The 20,716-nt window shown below is 40.3% G+C and overlaps 1 protein-coding gene across 3 annotated transcripts in view; it reads right to left on the bottom strand.

Moving 5' to 3' along the window:
- The window catches only part of LOC117435065 (excitatory amino acid transporter 2-like), a 74,509-nt gene that overhangs the window by 22,199 nt on the left and 31,594 nt on the right, over positions 1-20,716 (bottom strand). The window contains exon 2 of one of the 3 annotated variants that reach the window (XM_059003037.1): positions 9,014-9,071. The exons of 1 other annotated variant lie outside the window; for it this stretch is intronic. Coding sequence is in view for 1 of the 2 variants with exons in the window: in XM_059003036.1 (XP_058859019.1) it covers positions 7,938-8,008 (71 nt within the window). In the remaining variant the exon portion in view is untranslated. Of the gene's footprint in view, positions 1-7,937; positions 8,352-9,013; positions 9,072-20,716 lie in introns of those variants that run through there. One more of the 3 variants, XM_059003036.1, reaches the window with a different exon arrangement.

Genomic DNA, 20,716 nt, shown 5'->3' with positions numbered 1-20,716 from the left:
AATAGAATAGATGTGTGGGAGAACTGTATTGACAAAATTAGATGTGGTGTTATTGGATGAACAACTGATTTGTTTACTTTGTTTGTTTGTGTGCATTCACTAAAGGAAGTTACAGCTGCAGGACCACAAGCATGAAACTTGTCCCTATGATACTCTGTGAGTAAATTAGTCAGCATGACTTTGAGAAAACATGATGGAACGTCTCAGGGCTTATCCTGTTGCAATAGCTCTGTTATGTGGGAGGGCGAAGGAGAGAGTTCCAGTGTTTCTTAATAACCAGTTTGTTTCCATGGCCCCGGGCCTGGCTCATCCTGACTCATCCTGACTGACAGCTGCTGCCTGCAAAACACTCCCCCCTGCAATGTGCTCAAGTGTGTGCCTCTTAGGGATACTATTAAAGTGTAATTAGAATCGAATTACATAAGTGCCGCCTTATCTTTTTAGAATATTTACAATGGTGCTTCTTTGAATTACTTGATATAGCCATATTTATGCTTTGGGCTGACTTCAGGACCGGCTGCGACTATTCATGGTGTACCGTATTTATTCGCCAAACAATGATGGCCACAAGCCATGACAGGGGTTGAGTGGAATATGTACTGATACCCTTATAAGTGGTAGGAAAGTGTTGAATATGACATTTATTCAATATGTATTTAAACAAATATAACACTGAGTAATTATTGGACACTGTGAAAATGCAGATTTACATCAATATTGTCAAAGCATGGTAATATTAGTAAGTACAGTAAAATATCTTATATAAGAATGGCTGGTTTTACACTCTATCAGATACAATTATACAGATAATATCAGTGCCTACTCTAATTTCCAGCACCATCATAAGTGCTAAGGGGACTTCAATAAACTGTTAAAATGTAATTGGAAGCTAATTACTTTTAAACAGACTCCCTGTGGGAGAAAGGGACAGATGAGCTACAGCAAGAAGCAGAGACAAAGTGTAGGATGACAGCACGCTACGGCCCTTCAGTGTCCTGTACAGTTTAACCATCAAGGTGTGGGTGAGCATTTACCAAGGATTCCAAATTCGGCATGTATCTGGAAAAAAAACACAATTTACTGAGAGCATGGCCCGATCTCCCAGGCTGTTGCTAACTGAACTGAATGTTACTGAAATCTCGGTTTCTACTCTTGGGAGATGTGTTTGAAGACCCTTAGTAGGGCTCACTGAATGAAACAATGGATTGTCAGCTGCATCTCAGAAAGTATAAGGGCTTAGTTTAGCTTAAAAAAGGGATTAGGGAGATGGTAGACCCTTCCTCTTACCTCTTAAGGAATCCTTGTCTGATCACATCACTGAACACAAGAGGCTGAACAGACTGGAAGAGCTCTAACAAGATTGTCTAGTGTTCCAGCAGTGTGTTTGCTATAACATCTTGGCCTGTAATTATCCTTACAACGTGTTGCTTTTAGGGATGGATGGCACTAGCTGTCTCTGTACAAGTTCTCTCTGGATGTCAGGTTTGCTTTGTAGATTAAGAATACTCTTCACAGTCGCTGCTATTATCTGTCCTCTTCTAGTGGAAAGCCTCTTGAGCCTCCTCATGTCTCCCTCTTGTTCCTGCGAGTGTCTCTATCATGTAATCGTTCGCTCGTCGAGATGTGAAGTGTTAGCAATTTTATTCCATAAGAACTTAACTGTTACTAATTATTTTTCATACAAAACCATATATACTGCACAACTAAATAAGATGCACTGAATGCTTATGATTCACACACTTTGGTGGTCTGAGAGATTAATTTATTAATAATAAATTATATAAAACACTGCTAATGTTTCAGAAAACACCCTGACTGTCAATTTAAGACATTTTATAAAATGAACAGCTCTTCATTTCTTTAAGAAAAAATAATTAGGCTGAATTCACGTTCCTGTCACCATGGTCACAGTAAGAAATAAACACAGAGAAAAAACATACAGTTACTGACTCTGCCCCCTGCAGGCCAGACAGGCAAGTGTTGTATTGCTGGTGCAAATGGGTCTGGTTCTTTAATACAGTAGTTAATACTGGTGCTATCAGCAACCAATATACTGATCGAATATCGGACATTTGTATAGAGGATTCATAGAGTACAATAGTTATTCCACAAAGGAGGATAGCCTAATGAGCTCCTGGAAGGTTGTTTACAGCTACCCTTGTGAACTAACTAACTATACAAGTACAATGTTTGGAAAATAAAGTGTGCTTAAACCTATATTTAACAGCTAATATCGGAGAATTACTTTTAGATCAAGCTCAGAAATTCACTATTCGCCCCATAATTCTGTCGTTGGATTTAAATGAATACAAGAAAGACTAGTAATATATGCACACATATCTATTGGTTGTTGTTGCATCTCTAGTATTTAGGGTGCTTTAGGAAGCCTGCTTGGTGTGTGTGTGTAAGCGTAAGGAGATATACTCAGCCAGACTTTATATGTTAGTCTCAACACTACATAACTTTATTGGTTTGACCAATGTGGCATGCAGTGCTTCAAGTTTCTCAAGTCCGTTGGGAGCCAAGACAGGCAATCAGAGATTTACATTTCTCAGACACATTTCTCAGACACAGCTAGCCTATCCAACATTTACAACTACTGCATGCAAAAAAATATACACCATTATGACCATGGAGAGAAGGAATAAATTAGATCACAACTTTGGCTATTACAGCAAGTGGACCTGTTTATAGGCGAAAGATGAAGGCAGGTATGCAAGAGCTGGTGGATACATGCTAGGAGGAAGACATGTAAGAAGGGTTTTGTCAGACATACCTTTCTATACACAGCTGTGAAGGGTGGCCACAGCAAGCAGAATCCATCCCTATAGTTACTATGCACAATATGCGGGGCATAAACTTCAAATGGACCAAAATGAACAAGAGATTGAATTCTGAGTCATAGAGTCATGGTATCGAATGGATTCAGTGGGAATATCTTGGGGTTTTCAGTAATGGCGAGAAAAAATAACCTCACTATTAACGATGGATAGGCTAGCTCCTCTATAAAGTCCATATTGGTTGTAGGAACTTCTTGAACATCAAAACAAGTATAATCCCAATTATCAATCATTATTCCGATATAATAATAATAATAATAATAATAATAATAATAATAATAATAATAATAATAATAATAAATTCTTCATAATCAGCGAGGACCGTACTGTACTACCGTTGCTTGCTCTTCAGAACTTCACTGACTACTGTAGTGAAAGCAGCAACAGCGACTTCTTAACTTATATCCAGGTTAGTATATTGAAGGTTTCATACACTATTTATTAACTTTTTATTTACTATTATGTTGCTTCTAAAACATAAAACTTCTGTTATTGTCTAATAGCTCTTTAAGAAGCTGATAAAAATAAATATTAAGTACCACGTAACCACATGGATATTTCTGAGGACTACTGGGCCACATGTTTAATGTATGGGTGAAAATAACTTGAATGTTATTACATAAATGGTTATTAAAATTGAAATACAAACAGTTATTTCTGAAGTATATGCTAACCAAACACACTTCTTCCTTTCTGTAATTGTGTGCATTTTATATTTAATTGTAAAATGAAATCAGAACTTAACTGACCACTGAAGCGAAAGCAACAATACAGACTCTGTCTTTCTTAACTTATATCTAGATAATTAATCTGCCACAAGACGCGACTATCTACACGAGGGCCCATAACAGATTTTGGGGGCAAGAGTCTGGACAACAGCATAGCAATGAGTGATCCCACAGTGCGAAAAGATGTCATCTGGTACATTTAAAAAGGCCTGCGTCGGCTGAATGCAGAAAGTAGCGTTATCGCTAGAGCAGATACCACATAAAAATCTAGCTGCGGTTAAATGCTGAAAACGAGGAGGAAATGTTTGATTATATTGCAGCTATCTCAGTTAACACAGGCAGGAGCATCACACATGGCGAGGCAATCCACACACAGGCGGAGGGCGGGCGCGAACCTAGGACCTCTCACACAAAAGCATAGCGCATATACCGCTGTACAAAGGAGCTGGCAAATGAGAAAAATGTGGTAAATTTAGAAAATGAAAAACAGCACAGAATAAAACTAGCCAATTGCAAATGTTACTAAATGACTATCAGGACGTAGGTGACAAAATAGCACAGTACAGTTCTGTTACTAACAACACAGTAAACCAAACTATGCAAGCTACCACGAGAGGGAGCCCTGATATTGGGCTCAGTAATATTTCCAAGCAAATTGGTGAAGGCTTAAAGCAACAGTATAGTGAGTCTGAAATAATTAGTGTACTCAGAGTAATAAAACCTGGAGACTTAAAAAATATGTTGAAGATGATCTTACACTTGCAATATGTTGAAGATGATCTTACACTTGCAATATGTTGAAGATGATCTTACACTTGCAATATGTTGAAGATGATCTTACACTTGCAGAGTTGAAAATCTTTTTAAATGCACACTTGGGTGAGAGAAACAGCACAGAGCCTTTTCAGGAATGAATGAGTTCCAAACAAAATGATCAGGAATCCTCAATTTCCTTATCGAATGATGGAGCTTAAACAAAAGATATTATTTGCATCACGCCAGTCAAATACAGAAATGCAAAATGATCACACCACAGTGCAGGGAGTATTTATCCATACTGTCTACCAAGGCCTCAATGTTAAGCATAGCAGCATCTGGCGAGATCTGAAACCCTACCTATCTGAGATAACCTGACAGATGGGGTGTTGCTAGAACAAGGCATAAAAGCAATTAATGATGATACTGAGTGGCAGAAAAGGGTCGGGATTGCGTCACCTGGAAAATCTACGCACTTACGCAGTGTGCAACCTGATAGCTGGTCATCAAAACCAGAAAAGCAAACCCACAACTCAGCTCAATTGTTTTCAGCTCAGGCAGAAAACAATTCAAAAGCTATTCAGGAATTTAGCACACAATTGATTGATTGAATTGATGGATCTATCCAAAACAACTAGCAACTAAATAGTCAAATGAGGTTGTTAAATGCCACTCTAACTGATCAGACACCAGCTGAAGTGTGACGCAAGCTGTGCTATCACTGCTTAAGGCAGGGGAATGCAAATTGCACCCACTGTTTTAAATGTGGCAAAGAGGAACAACGGGCCATGGGGTGTGTTATGAAATTTTCTGATCCAGGAAACGCGAGCCGATAACTGAGGAGGGACTACCAGTGATTGGGGAAGAGGAAAGGGCTCAGTTGTGTGTGGTATGCAAATTAGGTTCTGTTCACAGTCCAACTAGTTGGAGTAAAATGCTTGCTTCAGTGTTACATGAATGGCACTGCTGTAACAGTACTACTAGATACAGGAGCTCAAGTCAGTATGTTAGATAGAAGAATACCTATTCAAGCATACTTTATGTCCACTTGAAGAGCTAATGGGTGTGCACGGTAAATTAGATGTGATAGCAGCGAATGCCATGTCTTTGCCATTTGATGGATGGGTTGATGTGCAAGTTGATTTAACCTGGCAGTGACAGCATCCATCCTACTATACATGTACCCTTCTAAATTAGTCAAATTAGTCAAATCACCTATTTTGGGATTCAGTGTCATTGAGGAGGTAAATAGAACAAATAGTAGTGGGGTTGAGGATGGTGTTAAAGGTCGGTCACATCTGCTGAGCAAAGTAATGGGAATTGAAAAAAACAATGCCAAAGCACTTGTAAGTTTGATTTCCATGGATAACCAAGAAGAAGTGCATTAAAATACCCATGGGGCATGTAGTTAATGTAAAGGGTAGAGTAGATTTCAAACACCACAGTATGGGGGGGGGTGTAGCAGTATTTGAGCCACTGGAAGACAATCCAGCCTTAGAAGACCTTGATGTTAGTGAAGGGGTTACAAGCAGGCCTGAAAGGTCACCCTCTATAATTACAGTACCTGTTTACAATTGCACTGCATACCAGGAAGAACTGTTTCAGGAAATATTCAGTTTGTTTCTGCAGTTTATTCAGCCACTGAAAACAGGGCTGTGATAGAGGATGACAACATCACACCTGACAACTCGGTAAAGGCAGTAGCCAGCATGTTGATGGGAAATAAGGCCTATCTATAGGCAAGAGGCGAGTCAAGCAACTGAAGGGGATCTTTTTTTTTTTTTTTTAAATTTAGTCGTTGCCAATTAGTTTTTATTGTTTTCTCCCCAATTTGAAATGCCCAATTATTTTTAGGCTCAGCTCACCGCTACCACCCCTGCGCTGACTCGGGAGGGGCGAAGATGAACACACGCTGTCCTCCGAAGCGTGTGCCGTCAGCCGCCCGCTTCTTTACACTCTGCAGACTCACCGTGCAGCCGCCTCAGAGCTACAGTGTCGGAGGACAACGCAGCTCTGGGCAGCTTACAGGCAAGCCCGCAGGCGCCCGGCCAGTCTACAGGGGTCGCTGGTGCGCGGTGAGCCGAGGACACCCTGGCCGACCTAACCCTCCCTCCCCCCGAACGACACTCGGCCAATTGAGCGCCGCCCCCTGGGAGCTCCCGTCCACGGTCGGCTGTGGAATAGCCTGGACTCGAACCGGCGATGTCCAGGCTATAGAGCGCATCCTGCACTCTAGCGAGTGCTATTACTGGATGCGCCACTCGGGAGCCCCATGAAGGGGATCTTTTGTACCCACCTGTAGACTTAAGCTATCTGAACCCTAAGCAGGAACATGTTGTCAGAAAAATGCTTTATGAGGAGTCAGGCCCGATGAAGGAGATATTGGTAACATTCAGAGTAAACAGCTGAAGATTTGTTTTGAAAGATGACACCCCAGTGCAGAAGACTTACAATTCTATACCTAAACCACGATACAGAACGTTAAGCAGTATATACAACTGTGGCAGAGCAGGGCTCTGCCCGTAGAAATACTGGCAGGGAAGGAGTTAAATTCTCCTCCCTACCCAGGTTGATTGCGTCAGGTGGGAGCAATCAACCAATTCATTATTCAATTAGTCCCCAGCCACCTGACATAAAAGGAGGCCTCAGCCTCCCAGTAGGGAGAGAGAGTTCTAGAGGAGAAGAAGCAAGTGTTTTTTCTGTGTGTGCTGTTTTTTGTTTTGGTAACGAGTGAAGGCAACGCCCAGCCTGGAAGTCTTATTTTGTTGTAAGTTTTGTTTTATGTGTTTTTTGTGTTTAGAACCTTTTTGTTTGGCCCTTGTGCCTGTTTATTTTGTATTTTTGTTTATTAAAAAGCTTTATTTTTAACTTTCCAAACTGTCTCTGAGTCTCAACTTCTGTCATCCTTGTCACAACAACATTAAATGGCCAAGGGTTGGGTAGTTTGATCCAGATCTTGTTACTCATCCCCACTAGTGTACATGCGAAAAAGAGATGGTAGCCTCCATCTGCACATTGACTACAGGGAACTTAACCTGAAAACCATATCTGACAGACAAGCTGGGTGGTAACTCATGGTTCTCTATTCTGAACCAGGGAAAAGCATGCCATCAGGGCTTCATGGTAGAAGATTCAATACATTTAACAGCATTCATCACACCCTGGGGATTGTACCAATAGGTCTGTATCTCATTTGGTCTTATGAATGCACCTGCTGCTTTCCAGTGCAGCATGAAAGAGATTCTGGAAACACTACGAGATGAATGTTGCGTACCTTATCTAGATGACATCTTATGCTATGCTATTTGAAGACCATGTGTCAACAGTATGAAGAGTGTTTCAGTGTCTGCAAAGAAATGGTGTTAAACTGAGACTAGCTATAAGTCAGCTATGCATGGCGCCTTGTATCAGAAGCTGGTATTCAAATGGATCCAAAAGATGTTGAAGCAGTTACCAGTTTGAGAGAGAAGAAGCCAACCACAGTTGGAGAAGTTCAAAAACTACTTGGGTTTTTAAGTTACTACCGCTCCTCTATACAGGATTTTCAGAGAATTGCTAAACTATTGGATGATCTCCTTCAATCTAGAGGGGAAGAGAAACAGAGTAAACTCACCTCACCACCAAAGAAGCAGCACAAAAAGTTGAATCAGACAGGTCAGTTATCTTCAAAGACGCCCGTGACATGGACAGAAGATGAACTCGGAGATGAACTGATCTGTTCTCCAGTCCTTGTCTACCCAAACTTTAGCTTGCCATTTGTCTTACACACTGACGTGTCAGAAAAAGGACTTATTTACCAGAAGCAGAAGGGGAAACTAAGAAGCTGAATAAAATTATCACCTTCATTCTGGAAATTTGGAATTCCTGGCTATAAAATGGGCTGTATGTGGAAAGTTTAAAGATTATTTGTTTTATGCCCCTAGCTTTACCATTTACACAGACAACAACCAATTGAACCGTTGAAAAATAACTGACTACAGATGATGAAGCCATCACTTTTATCATAAGCATGAAGATTATCTTTTAGTATTTCATTTTCACAAAAATATCCATAAAAAAGGTGTGTCATAACATGAGAGAGCAGGGGCAATGATATGCACAGATATCCATTATGGTATTCTGTTAGTACTGTAGGACTGTGCACACAGATCTAATCTCTTTTTCAAACAATGCCATGATTAAAATGTCATTCATAGCATTAAACACATATGCCTGGCTTCACAGAGCTGGATTAGCCCGGTCACCCATGTGAATGAGATGTTTAATCTCAAGGGGCTTTCCATTATCCATCATCAGCCAATTCTGCTTTGACAGCTATTGTGAATACCGTACAGGTCAAGTGTGCATATAAATAATGAAGATTCACATCCCAATAATTCTCCTTCATTTCTTCTGCTCACTATCTAATGTTATCTTGTGAAACTAGCCAATGCAATTTAGTACTGCTGCATTTTATGTCTTATAATACATTGAAACAGACACATACATTGTAGTGCTTTACTAAAATAAAACAGAGGTACTCAGGCATGATAATTGAGTTAAAAAAATCAGAAAAACACCCAACAACTAAATTCGGAACCTGTCTATGAAAATAAGAAAGCCAGGGGCAGTTGCAAGGCTGGAGAAGAGAGGAGGAAGGGTAAGAAGTACAACGTAAAAGAGGAGGGCATTGGCTGTTTTAATACTCACCTGACCAATTGGGTAAGTGACTTTGGGATTTTCCCTCTTCGGAACTTCAGTTTCCAAACTACAATTATTTAAAAGCCAAAAAAAGACCAAATAACTAGGGTGACCAGACATCCCAGTTTAGCCAGGACAGTTTCAGTTTTCCATGAAACATCCGATGTCCCAACATTTTTCTCAAAATCTTAAAAAAGTCCCAGTTTTCAGCCACTTTCTACAGCGCGACACACTCTAAATACCTTTTGTCATAATAACGTAATGTGCCTCCTATTTTCTATTCTGAATGCCCCTTTATCTAATCTCCATTTGTGACTCCTGGTCCTTGTTTCTTTTTTCAGGTCAAAAAAGTCCCCTAGGTCAACATTGTCTATACCTTTTAGGATTTTGAATGTTTGAATCAGATCGCCGCGTAGTCTTCTTTGTTCAAAACTGAATAGATTCAATTCTTTTAGCCTGTCTGCATACGACATGCCTTTTAAACCCGGGATAATTCTGGTTGCTCTTCTTTGCACTCTTTCTAGAGCAGCAATATCCTTTTTGTAAAGAGGTGACCAGAACTGAACACAATATTCTAGGTGAGGTCTTACTAATGCATTGTAAAGTTTTAACATTACTTCCCTTGATTGAAAGCAAGGGCTTCCACACAGGAGTGGCTCATGCATTAATTAAGCAAATAACATCCCAGCATGCTTAGGGTCATGTATAAAAATGCTGGACAGGCCTGGTTGCCTATAATTATGGCTAGCATGACTGCAAGAGGAGACCTCAGTGACTTTGAACAAGGGGTGATTGTTGGGGCGTGTTTGGCAGGAGCTTCAGTGACCAACACAGTTCAACTTGCTGATGTTTCAAGAGCAACAGTGTCTAAGGTGATGTTGGCATGGAACTCCAAGGGAAAGACATCATCAGCAAACTACATGGAAGCACATACTCCAGGATTGTGATATCCGTGCATTAATTCGAAGTGCAAGGCAAAATAGGCAAGCAACTGCAGATCAATTGACTGCAAATTTCAACCTGGGGCTGTGAAATGGTCAGTGCTAATTTTATTTTGTAACCTGAATCTGGTGAAATTAGCACTTCAACTACTGACAGGAAGGCATTACACAACAGGAGCGAGCTAGGAAATGTCAACCTGTCAGCTCGCAGGGTGTCATTAAGAAGCAGGATTACAGAGCTGTACAGCTGGGATTATAGTGTTCCTGAGGTCAAGCATGCTGGGGGTATGCAGGAGTACAAGCTTCCTCCTCCAGTGGTCCATCTGTGCTGCTCAGTCCTTGAGCTCAAGTGCTAATTTCAGCCTCCAGTAACTGGACAGATGTATTCCATTCACAACCTCAAACCTCTTCTAACAGAAATAGGCCAATTATTAGTCAGTTTAAACATAAATACAATCATTTAATATAAAATCAGTTCAGCAGGACAATGTTTAGTGCCGAGAACACTAATGCAGTATTTTGTAATGGCCATGAAGCACTGGTAATCAGAATTACAACTATTCTTCTATGTTACAGTACAAATGCAAGTACAGTTCGATGCACACTGTACTTAAAGGTTGCCATCTTCGGTACATCCAGATGATTCAACCTGAACTCAACCAGGGAGTGTTGATTCCTAAGTAAACTAAGAACAACACAGGGACAACAAATGGAGTTGAGTTTTTTTCAACCAGTCTTCACTTTGACTCAGATGAAGTCCAACTGGTTTGATTGATGTTCTTCCTTTCAAATTGATGTCTTGTGTGAAGTGTGGTTCCAACTACATCAGAGCTCCTAAAAAGTATCTTTTTCACAATGCTTGTGCAGAATATAGAAAAGTGAGTGCAGAGTTTTAAAAAGTATCTTTTTCACAATGCTTGTGCAGAATATAGAAAAATGATGCATGGGGAGAATATATGATAATATATGATAACGCAGTCAATAAGTGTGACTGCTTCCAAAGGGAACCCATGAAATAATGGTGAGTTTGTATGATCTTGTTATAAATTTTGTCACCTTATGTTAGAGAAATAGTTGTTTGGGGAAATATGGTAACACCCAGCAGCAAATCACAATGCCCTTTGAAAGTGCAAGCTTTCAGGCTGCTGACAGGATTTGATGAGAAGTCTCCTGCTTTAAAATAGTTCTTTGTACCATGAACAGTAATTGCAGCTCATGCCAGCCATTCTGACATTTTCTCTAGCTCTGCCAGCCAGAATACACAGGATGAAAAGAGAGCTGCGTGTTGAGCATACAAGTGCATTCAGCCCAGGGGTCTTTGTGATGTGACACATCAAGCGTGAGAGTGATGCTCGAGCATTCTCCAATCTTCCGGACACAGTGAATGAATAAACTTTTTAAAATGGAGTGTAACTATTGTCTATCTAATCTGACTTGATTATACCATTTGGATACTGCTTTCTCAGAGTTTGAGTTATAGTGTTTGGAATCTTTGAAGAGGTTTGAGTTTTTTTGTGCAAAAAAACAGGAAGCGCACTAATTGCCCGCTGGGAAACTGGCATTTGTTGATCCTGATTGTACTCCTGTATATGATGGCTTATTTCAGGGTGTCATTACAGGAAAACACACACTATGTGGGGAAGCTTCAGGTATCAAATAGGTCTGGATCCTAAGTGCTTCATGTAATTCTTCTGCATGGTAATGTAAAATCCGATACATCCAGTGATCTTCCCCTGGACACCCACGTAAATGAGATGATTCATCTTAATGGTTTTTTTCCATCATCAGCCAATTTTGCTTGCATAGCTATTGTTGGTAAATACTGTACAGGGCAGGTGTTATTATAAAGAACGAGGAATCACATCCCAACAATCCTCTTTAATTTCTTCTGCAGACACGGAAAGATTCTGTTGAACAGAGGTCTTCTCCAGCGAGCAACCAGAGCACTTCAAAGACCCAAGTAAATTAAACTGAAAGGGAATTAAAGCCTAATGTGTCCCATCGGCTCTTTCCTGTGTCAGCTACAGGACATTTTTGGCACCTTTCATGAGTTGTCTGACTATACTTGAATGCAATTGACATGGCATGACTGCCAGCTGCAATCACCATTTAAAATACAACTATAAACAGCTGCAGTATTGTTAACCTTCGTCAGCCTATTTCACTGCATTTGAGTTTAAAAAAAGGCTAACATTTACTGTACAAACATTTCACGTCAATGGCAAATTTCACGGAAATTGTGAAATCTGTGATAACCGTGAAAAAAATACAGCCCTAATCATAACTCTCTGAAGATTGCGGGATATCCTTACATGAGATTCAGCTTTAATCGCTAGTCTTTATTTTGATACCAAGAACATCCTCGTCCAACTCGGGGAAACGTGATACTTTGTCAAAGTGCACATGGTACATTTGTGGGGTGCATTTCCACCCAGTTCTGCCTTCTGAGGGTTACAAAACAGTATTAAAAAAATATTATTTTACAATTGTTTCCGTCTTCAAGGAATAACAGGTTTCAGCAATAACAGGTTTTAAAGGGAAAGTAGCGGGGTTACGAAAAAGTTTTGAAAAGTGCTTTGAAACTTTAAAGTTATAAGTGTAAAAAATTGTCAGGATGTTACACGTTATATTTTTTGGAACCCGCTACTTTAATAACTGGTGAGCAGTTTTTTCAACAGGCTCATCCAGCTGATATCTGCTGTAGTAACTGTCCAGTTATTAGGGGAAACACAGGCTCATTAACAGCAGAGCGTGACCCCAGTGCGAGCTGTCTAACTGAATGGAATTCCAACCATACCTCACATTGCTGCTGTCTTCTCTCGCTCGCTTCTCAGCCGACAAAATTGCTCACCAGAGATTATAAAACATACTGCATGGGGTAGTGTGTGATAAATTAGTATTTAGTGCCCACCCTCGGGGTGGGATGCTTGGATAAACCCCTTGGGCATTAAATTCTCACATCACACACTACCCCATGCATTATTCTCTATTTCTTACTTTTCAATGCTAGGCAACCCTACCACTTTAAAACCACATCTATTTTGAAACCATAGTACACAGAAAACAGTCAACTTGGTTTTCATTTAAAAGGTGAGATGTGATTACTCTACAGTCATTCGAGGGTCACTATTATAACGTCCAGTATACTGGTTACTAACAGTCTATGGGAAAAGCCTAGTTTACAATGTTTTACCCTGTGAGTTTGTATGACAATATCAATCTAAAAATGTTGGTTCAATAGACCTTACTATTATCGTGACATACACTGTAGTACCATGTAGTCTTCACCTAGGATGCTCCCCCTGCTGGATGTGTCTTTAATATCCTCCACCCATGCCCTTCAAAGCTACACATGCATCTACACACCTGCTAATAACTTTAATAAAGTCACAGTGTCTCTGACCAAAATACATGCCTTCACATTTTAACCCAACTCCTAGAAGCATTATAATTAAAGCAATAATCCTAGTTCATCTGGTCTAATCCACTGAATACACACGAGTGCCAAAATGCCACCTAGAGTGCAAGTAACACAAGCTAACACACAGAGCCAATGTCTCGGAGGGGGACAGTCTGACCTGGAGGTTTGAGCAGAAGGACTGGATAGAGAATGTGTGGACCTGTGGTTTGAGCTGAGAGACTGTGGGGGAGGCAGTGTGACCTGGAGGTTTGAGCAGAAGGACTGGATAGAGAACGTGTGGACCTGTGGTTTGAGCTGAGAGACTGTCGGGGAGGCAGTGCGACCTGGGGGTTTGAGCAGAAGGACTGGATAGGTGGTCTGAGCTGTTAAACTGGGAGGAGGCAGTGTGGCCTAGTGGTTAGAGCTAATGGACTATGAGTAATTATCTAGTAACTAATACACATCTTTAAATTAATGTTTAAAGTACAGTAACATTTCAGTGAGATTATGATGTGCCAGGACTCTCCCTGTGGTATAGTGGCTGGCAGAAGGTCTCAGAGAACACCCTCGACGTTCAGCAGCCTCAATGACACTTGCTGGCTGCAGATTACAGACTGTGGCTGAGCTTTTCAGCTTTCATAGGATTATTTGAGCAACAGAGTCACAAAGGTTATGGCCCCATGTTGAAAACCAATATGAAGCAGTTATATAAAATGTGTTTATGGGGTGTATTTTGCTTTTCATTAACTCATGTAAACCTATGTAAAGTAACATCCATTATATTTGTATTTGTAATATTGTCTATAGTCCATAACAGATTTCAAGACGGTGATGAAATGCTTAAAAAAAATTAACAGCTTTCCCAAGCAAAGGCAAGTGCTTTCTATCTTTTTTTTATTGCAGGATATTAGGCTTTTTGAATTGACAAATTGTTTGTAATTTAATTGTATATGTTTCTTTTAGTATTGTGTAATGTGAGACAAAGTGAAAATAAAGTCAAGAAAACTGAACTAACAGACTACAAATGGATTTGTGAGAAAGTCGTTGATTTTTCTCACTGTCGCCGATTTTTCTCATTTTAATAATACAGTACCACTACTGGGAAATTGCTCCGCAGACAGTCCTGTGTAGAAACCCTGAGAGATCGGCCTCATTACAGCAGCCCACTGGGGGTTATAATTTGTGAACTTGCCACCCGTGGAGCTGAAGGTCTCAGTGTTAAACGGTGCTTCTGTATTGGTCGTGCTTCACTGAGTGGAATCCTGTACAGTCTGTGTTTAGTTAATGGAGGCTAGCTGCTTGTTTGGAGTTACAGGTCACATCGTAAAGGAACTGTTTGTAGAAAAAATCTGCTGTTCCTTCTTAAACTTGATTTACTTATCGACCACAACTTAACCTCCCCCAAGAACCATAGGTACCATAGGGAGGCAAGAGCAGCCCTTTGAAAGAGGATTGAATTAGAAACTGGGGCTTCCCACAAAGTTAACAGAGAAAGTACTTGGCTTATTTAGTTGTACTTGTGGCTTGTAACTGTCTGTCTGCTTTATGGGACAATCCACTGTCTGCTGGACTAAGGGAGTCTCCCTTAAGCAGACTTGTAAAAAAGCTTGCTTCCTGACTGTTGCCAGTAATGACTTGTTAAAAGGGGATTGCTATCATTTCTGACCCCACTGACGTGGGAACGGGTATGTTTGTTATACCACCTGGGTCACTATGATTTTGTGATATCTTCCAAAAATATGAATGTGTGTAATACTAGACCCAGAACTTTCCAGCTTCGATTGGCCTGTTTATTGGGTGTTTAGATCAGTTTTAAACACATTTGAGTTCTAGTTAAAATGTCTTTCAGCTAAATCTCCATGTTGCGGAATTTGTCCCAATGGCCTGATAGCGCAATGAGACCACCTCACGGGTGGGAGTTATAAAACATCCCCTTACCGTGCATCTAGATTAAACCCACAATGGCATTCAATAATGAGGTTGCCACGTATTACATGGAAGAAAATAGAGTCTTGACTGACAGACTCTGCATATATCTTGCATGAAGTAAATTGCATGAGCTGAACAATTTTATAATTTTGTCCAGTCTAATAGATGAAGTATCAGATCTTTATCTGACATTCTCATTGCCTATTTGTATTGGAAAGTTACATTTTTAAACATAAAATGTGATTACTGTACATTTTCTGTGATTTGCATGTTGCTTTTGTAGAATTCATTTGGAAATTGTAGTAAAACACAATAACCTGGGACAGCAAATAAGCAGTATTATAGACTGCACTGAAACATAATATCAATTTATACTCACTTAAATACCAGTACACTTTAAGTACAGACTTTATTAGTGATGTGTTTTCACTGCAGATTAACTGCATTTGTTTCTCTAACGACTACAGTTCTCAAAGATAACGTTAATCGTTTAGTATGTTACAGTTATGCCACCATTGTGCAGATTAGCAAGTTATGAGAATTGTATAATATATACAGTACTGCATCTCAATATAAACTGCCTGACTTTGTATTTTTTGTAATACTTGTGAATTCTGTGCTCATGAAAAGTCAGGAACAGTGCCCATTAAGTACCATGAGAACTTCTCTTCACAGCAGCTCTGTGAGAGAGTGAGCATGCAAACTTCAATCCTGACCTGAACACCCCCTGCTATTCAGTCCTGTGCCTCTCTCAAGCATAGACTGCCCATTTAGCCATGTTGTTTGGTTGTTACACTTTAATCACTCATCTTGTCAATGAAGACCCTTTCAATACTTTTTGAAACAAGATAGAATTCTGCCTCTACTGATATTTCATCGCATTAAGGAAACAGCACAGTCAAGTAATAACTGCTCAAACGAGTTGTTTAGTGCAGCTTATCCTACACAAAGGCATAGATGTTAGTACAGCCAATTTGGCAATATCACCAGCTTTAACCTAGCAGCTCCTCAATTGCTCTGTTCTCTGTTCTCTTTTCTCAGATTCATTGTAAAGCACTGCCATTTGCAGAAACGCAGCTGTCTACTGAAGTGGCACTGTTAAAGCTGTATTGGGTTGTACCTTCCAGCTGGCATTTGATCATCTCTTTCCTGACACTGGGGAGTAATTAACTGCCAGGAATTTCTCTCTACACTATTTTAATCAAGCTTAATGAATGTGGTAGCTGGAAGAATCTGTGATTGTTAACGTATACAGGCAAGTAATAGCTAACAATCTCAGCCTCTTAGTACTGGAGACTAGGTGGCGCTGTGGAGTAATGGGTTCAAATCAGAGCCAGTTGAACACACTCCATACTACCACCTAATTTAGCAGGGTTATGGCACACAAAGATAGATTAAATAAATAGTTTATTTCAGTTGGGTATTCAGAAACCCCTACCCCCTGTACACACTGTGTTATGGAAATGGCTTGCTGAAAGACTAACAGTTTATCAGCTTTGCTGCTAGTTGCAAATGAAAATCTGCCTATAATTTCTCACCTCTACAGTGTTATCATAAAGTATCATTAACAGCAGCCTGACAATTACTGAAGTCATGAAGATGAACAGTTTAACAGTGATAAGATGCTCTGCACTAACTAGACAGTGAGTGGGAAATCACACTTCACATCTTTGATGCTACAGATGCTGCAAATAGATTCTAAATTCCAAGCTGGCCTTTTTTTATGAATGCTCATCAAAGCAATAGCCATGGCAACAGCTCTCATAGCACTGCAAGCACACTCTAATCCAGACACCCTTCTGCCCTTCACACAAGCATAGCCCTATAACTGTACTAAGGGTGTGTTAGATTAATTTCCTAAACATCTCAACTTTAACATACTTGAAACGCTGGTAACCATTTAGAAAACCCATATTAGAAAGCACTCTGATAGAGTTTACAATAAACTACAATATAAGACTACATGTGTACTGTAACATCACTACTGAGTATATGAAATAGACTATGGGAAATAGTAAATGTTAAATAAATTAACTTACACTATATAGTTACAGTACTACTTTACAAACACTAAGGCCATACAGACGTGCTCAAATTTGTTGGTACCCCTCCACAAAAAACGAAGAATGCACAATTTTCTCTGAAATAACTTGAAACTGACAAAAGTAATTGGCATCCACCATTGTTTATTCCATATTTAATAGAAATCAGACTTTGCTTTTGATTTTATATTCAACATAATATTGTAAATAAGAAAACAAATGAAAATGGCATGGACAAAAATGATGGGACCGCTAACCTAATATTTTGTTGCACAACCTTTAGAGGCAATCACTGCAATCAAACGTTTTCTATAGCTCTGAATGAGACTTCTGCACCTGTTAACAGGTAGTTTGGCTCACTCTTCCTGAGCAAACTGCTCCAGCTGTCTCAGGTTTGATGGGTGCCTTCTCCAGACTGCAAGTTTCAGCTCTTTCCATAGATGTTCGATAGGATTCAGATCAGGACTCATAGAAGGCCACTTCAGAATAGTCCAATGTTTTGTTCTTATCCATTCTTGGGTGCTTTTAGCTGTGTGTTTTGGGTGATTATCCTGTTGGAGGACCCATGACCTGCGACTGAGACAGAGCTTTCTGACACTGGGCAGTACGTTTCGCTCCAGAATGCCTTGATAGTCTTGAGATTTCATTGTGCCCTGCACAGATTCAAGGCACCTTGTGCCAGGCGCAGCAAAGCAGCCCCAAAACATAACCGAGCCTCCTCCATGTTTCACTGTAGGTATGGTGTTCTTTTCTTTGAAAGCTTCATTTTTTCGTCTGTGAACATAGAGCTGATGTGACTTCCCAAAAAGCTCCAGTTTTGACTCATCTGTCCAAAGGACGTTCTCCCAGAAGGATTGTGGCTTGTCAATATGCATTTTAGCAAATTCCAGTCTTGCTTTTTTATGTTTTTCTTTCAAAAGTGGAGTCCTCCTGGGTCTTCTTCCATGGAGCCCACTTTCGCTCAAAAAGCGATGGATAGTGCGATCAGAAACTGACGTACCTTCACCTTGGAGTTCAGCTTGTATCTCTTTGGCAGTTATCCTTGGTTCTTTTTCTACCATTCGCACTATCCTTCTGTTCACTCTGAGGTCGATTTTCCTCTTGCGGCCGCGCCCAGGGAGGTTGGCTACAGTTCCATGGACCTTAAACTTCTTAATAATATTTGCAACTGTTGTCACAGGAACATCAAGCTGCTTGGAGATGGTCTTGTAGCCTTTACCTTTACCATGCTTGTCTATTATTTTCTTTCTGATCTCCTCAGACAACTCTGTCCTTTGCTTTCTCTGGTCCATGTTCAGTGTGGTGCACACAATGATACCAAACAGCACAGTGACTACTTTTCTCCATTTAAATAGGCTGAATGACTGATTACAATATTGGAGACATGTGTGATACTAATTAAAGAAACGAATTAGTTTGAAATATCACTATAATCCAATTATTTATTATCTTTTCTAAGGGGTACCAACAAATGTGTCCAGGCCATTTTAGAATATCTTTGTAGAATAAGCAATAATTCATCTCTTTTCACAGCTTCTTTGCTTTATTCTATGACATACCAAAGGCATGCAAGTATACATGATAAAATAGCTTTTAATTTCATCACTTTTCAGGAGGAATGAAGCATTATTTCAATGAGCTGTAAGGGTACCAACAAATTTGAGCACGTCTGTATATTTCACAAGCATATTTCTGGTAATGTTCAAAAGTGTAAACAATTTTGTAAGCATTTAACATTTGCATAATGTTCAAACATTTAAACTATATAGCATTTCTCATGTGGACAGGAGGCAGGTTGAAATCCACACCCCCAGAGGTTAAAGGTGTAGACTCCAGGTTTCTTCTTGAGTAGATCTAACGTGAATTTTACTACACTGATAATGGCCTGTGGAGAGCTGCTGTTTCTGCACAGCAGTGTGTGAGAAGAGCTGGTTATTCACTAATTAGCCAATGTATAAAACTTGTCCTTGTGAAGATAAGGTAAAGAGTTATTTAATCATTAGTATACAGTATTGTGGTCTGTGTTTCATTCCTGCTATGTGACTCAACCTTCCCCTTGCCTGACAACATTCAACACTTCCTTCATTTCACTGAACCACTCAACCGGCAAGCTCAACACTGCCACATACTGTAATCCTTGCCTCTCTCCCAAAATCAAAGCAGGCTTTTCCATGGCAGAAAGAAACTTTGTAGAATCAGAAAAGTGATCCAGTCAATAAGGACAAGATCTTCCTCCCCCATGATGACTAATAAAATGAAGCACTCCCAATCTTCCCATTTAATGGAAGAACGTTTAGTTACTAGGAAACAGGTTAGTCACCATTTGTTACGATGGCAATAATTCATTTTCACAGCCAAAATTACTATTTATTGCATCAGAGCCTTGGGCACGTCACAAACTGGAAATTAAAAATATATCTTTGTAATTCATGCACTGTGTTGTTGAAATGTACAGCCAGTCAATCAGAGGATATCTGCTATTCTGAAACATGCTCCTGCTAATCCGTCATGTTTTGCACTGCAGATCCACAGCGAGGCCACCAGGCCTATAGTGCCGGAGGACAACACAGATCTGATAGCTCCACTGCAGAACCGCAGGCGCCCTATCGGACACAGGGGTCGCTGGTGCGTGGTGAACCGTGGATTCTCCTGCCAACCTAAGCCCTCCCTACCTGGGCGGCGCTCAGCCAATTGTGTGCCGCCCCCTAGGAACCCCCAGTCACAGTCGGCAGTGACATAGCCTGGATTCGAACCTGCGATCTCCAGGCTATAGGGCGCATCCTGCACTCCACATGGAGCCTTTACTGGATGTGCCACTCGGGAGCCCCACTCTAACAAGGTTTGACTGATAAAAGGATTATCCTTCATGGGAATAGGGCAGCATAGGGCAGAATAGGGCAGCAGTGTGGAGTAGTGGTTAGGGCTCTGGACTCTTGACCGGAGGGTTGTGGGTTCAATCCCTGGTGGGTGACACTGCTGCTGTACCCTTGAGCAAGGTACTTTACCTAGATTGCTCCAGTAAAAACCCAACTGTATAAATGGGGAATTGTATGTAAAAATAATGTGATATCTTGTAACAATTGTAAGTCGCCCTGGATAAGGGCGTCTGCTAAGAAATAAATAATAATAATAATGGGAATAAACCAGTGCTTAGCATTCTGTTTTGGAGCTTTCAATTATTTTGTGCATTTTGGCTGAAGTAAATACTCTGACTTTTCCTTCCTGCATCTTGAGATAATCTACACTCCTTTGGTTGAACCAGGCATGCCAGTGACACTCATCCCCAGCCATGCTGAAAACATCTTAGATGCTGTAAAAATCTAAGTTTGGCATATAGAAACAAGGACAAATGTCTTCCTATACCCTAGATCCTAAGACTCTCAATAGCTAACATATGTTC

Source organism: Acipenser ruthenus, chromosome 28, assembly GCF_902713425.1.
Source record: "Acipenser ruthenus chromosome 28, fAciRut3.2 maternal haplotype, whole genome shotgun sequence".
NCBI lineage: Eukaryota > Metazoa > Chordata > Actinopteri > Acipenseriformes > Acipenseridae > Acipenser > Acipenser ruthenus.
This window is presented reverse-complemented; position numbering and strand designations above follow the sequence as displayed.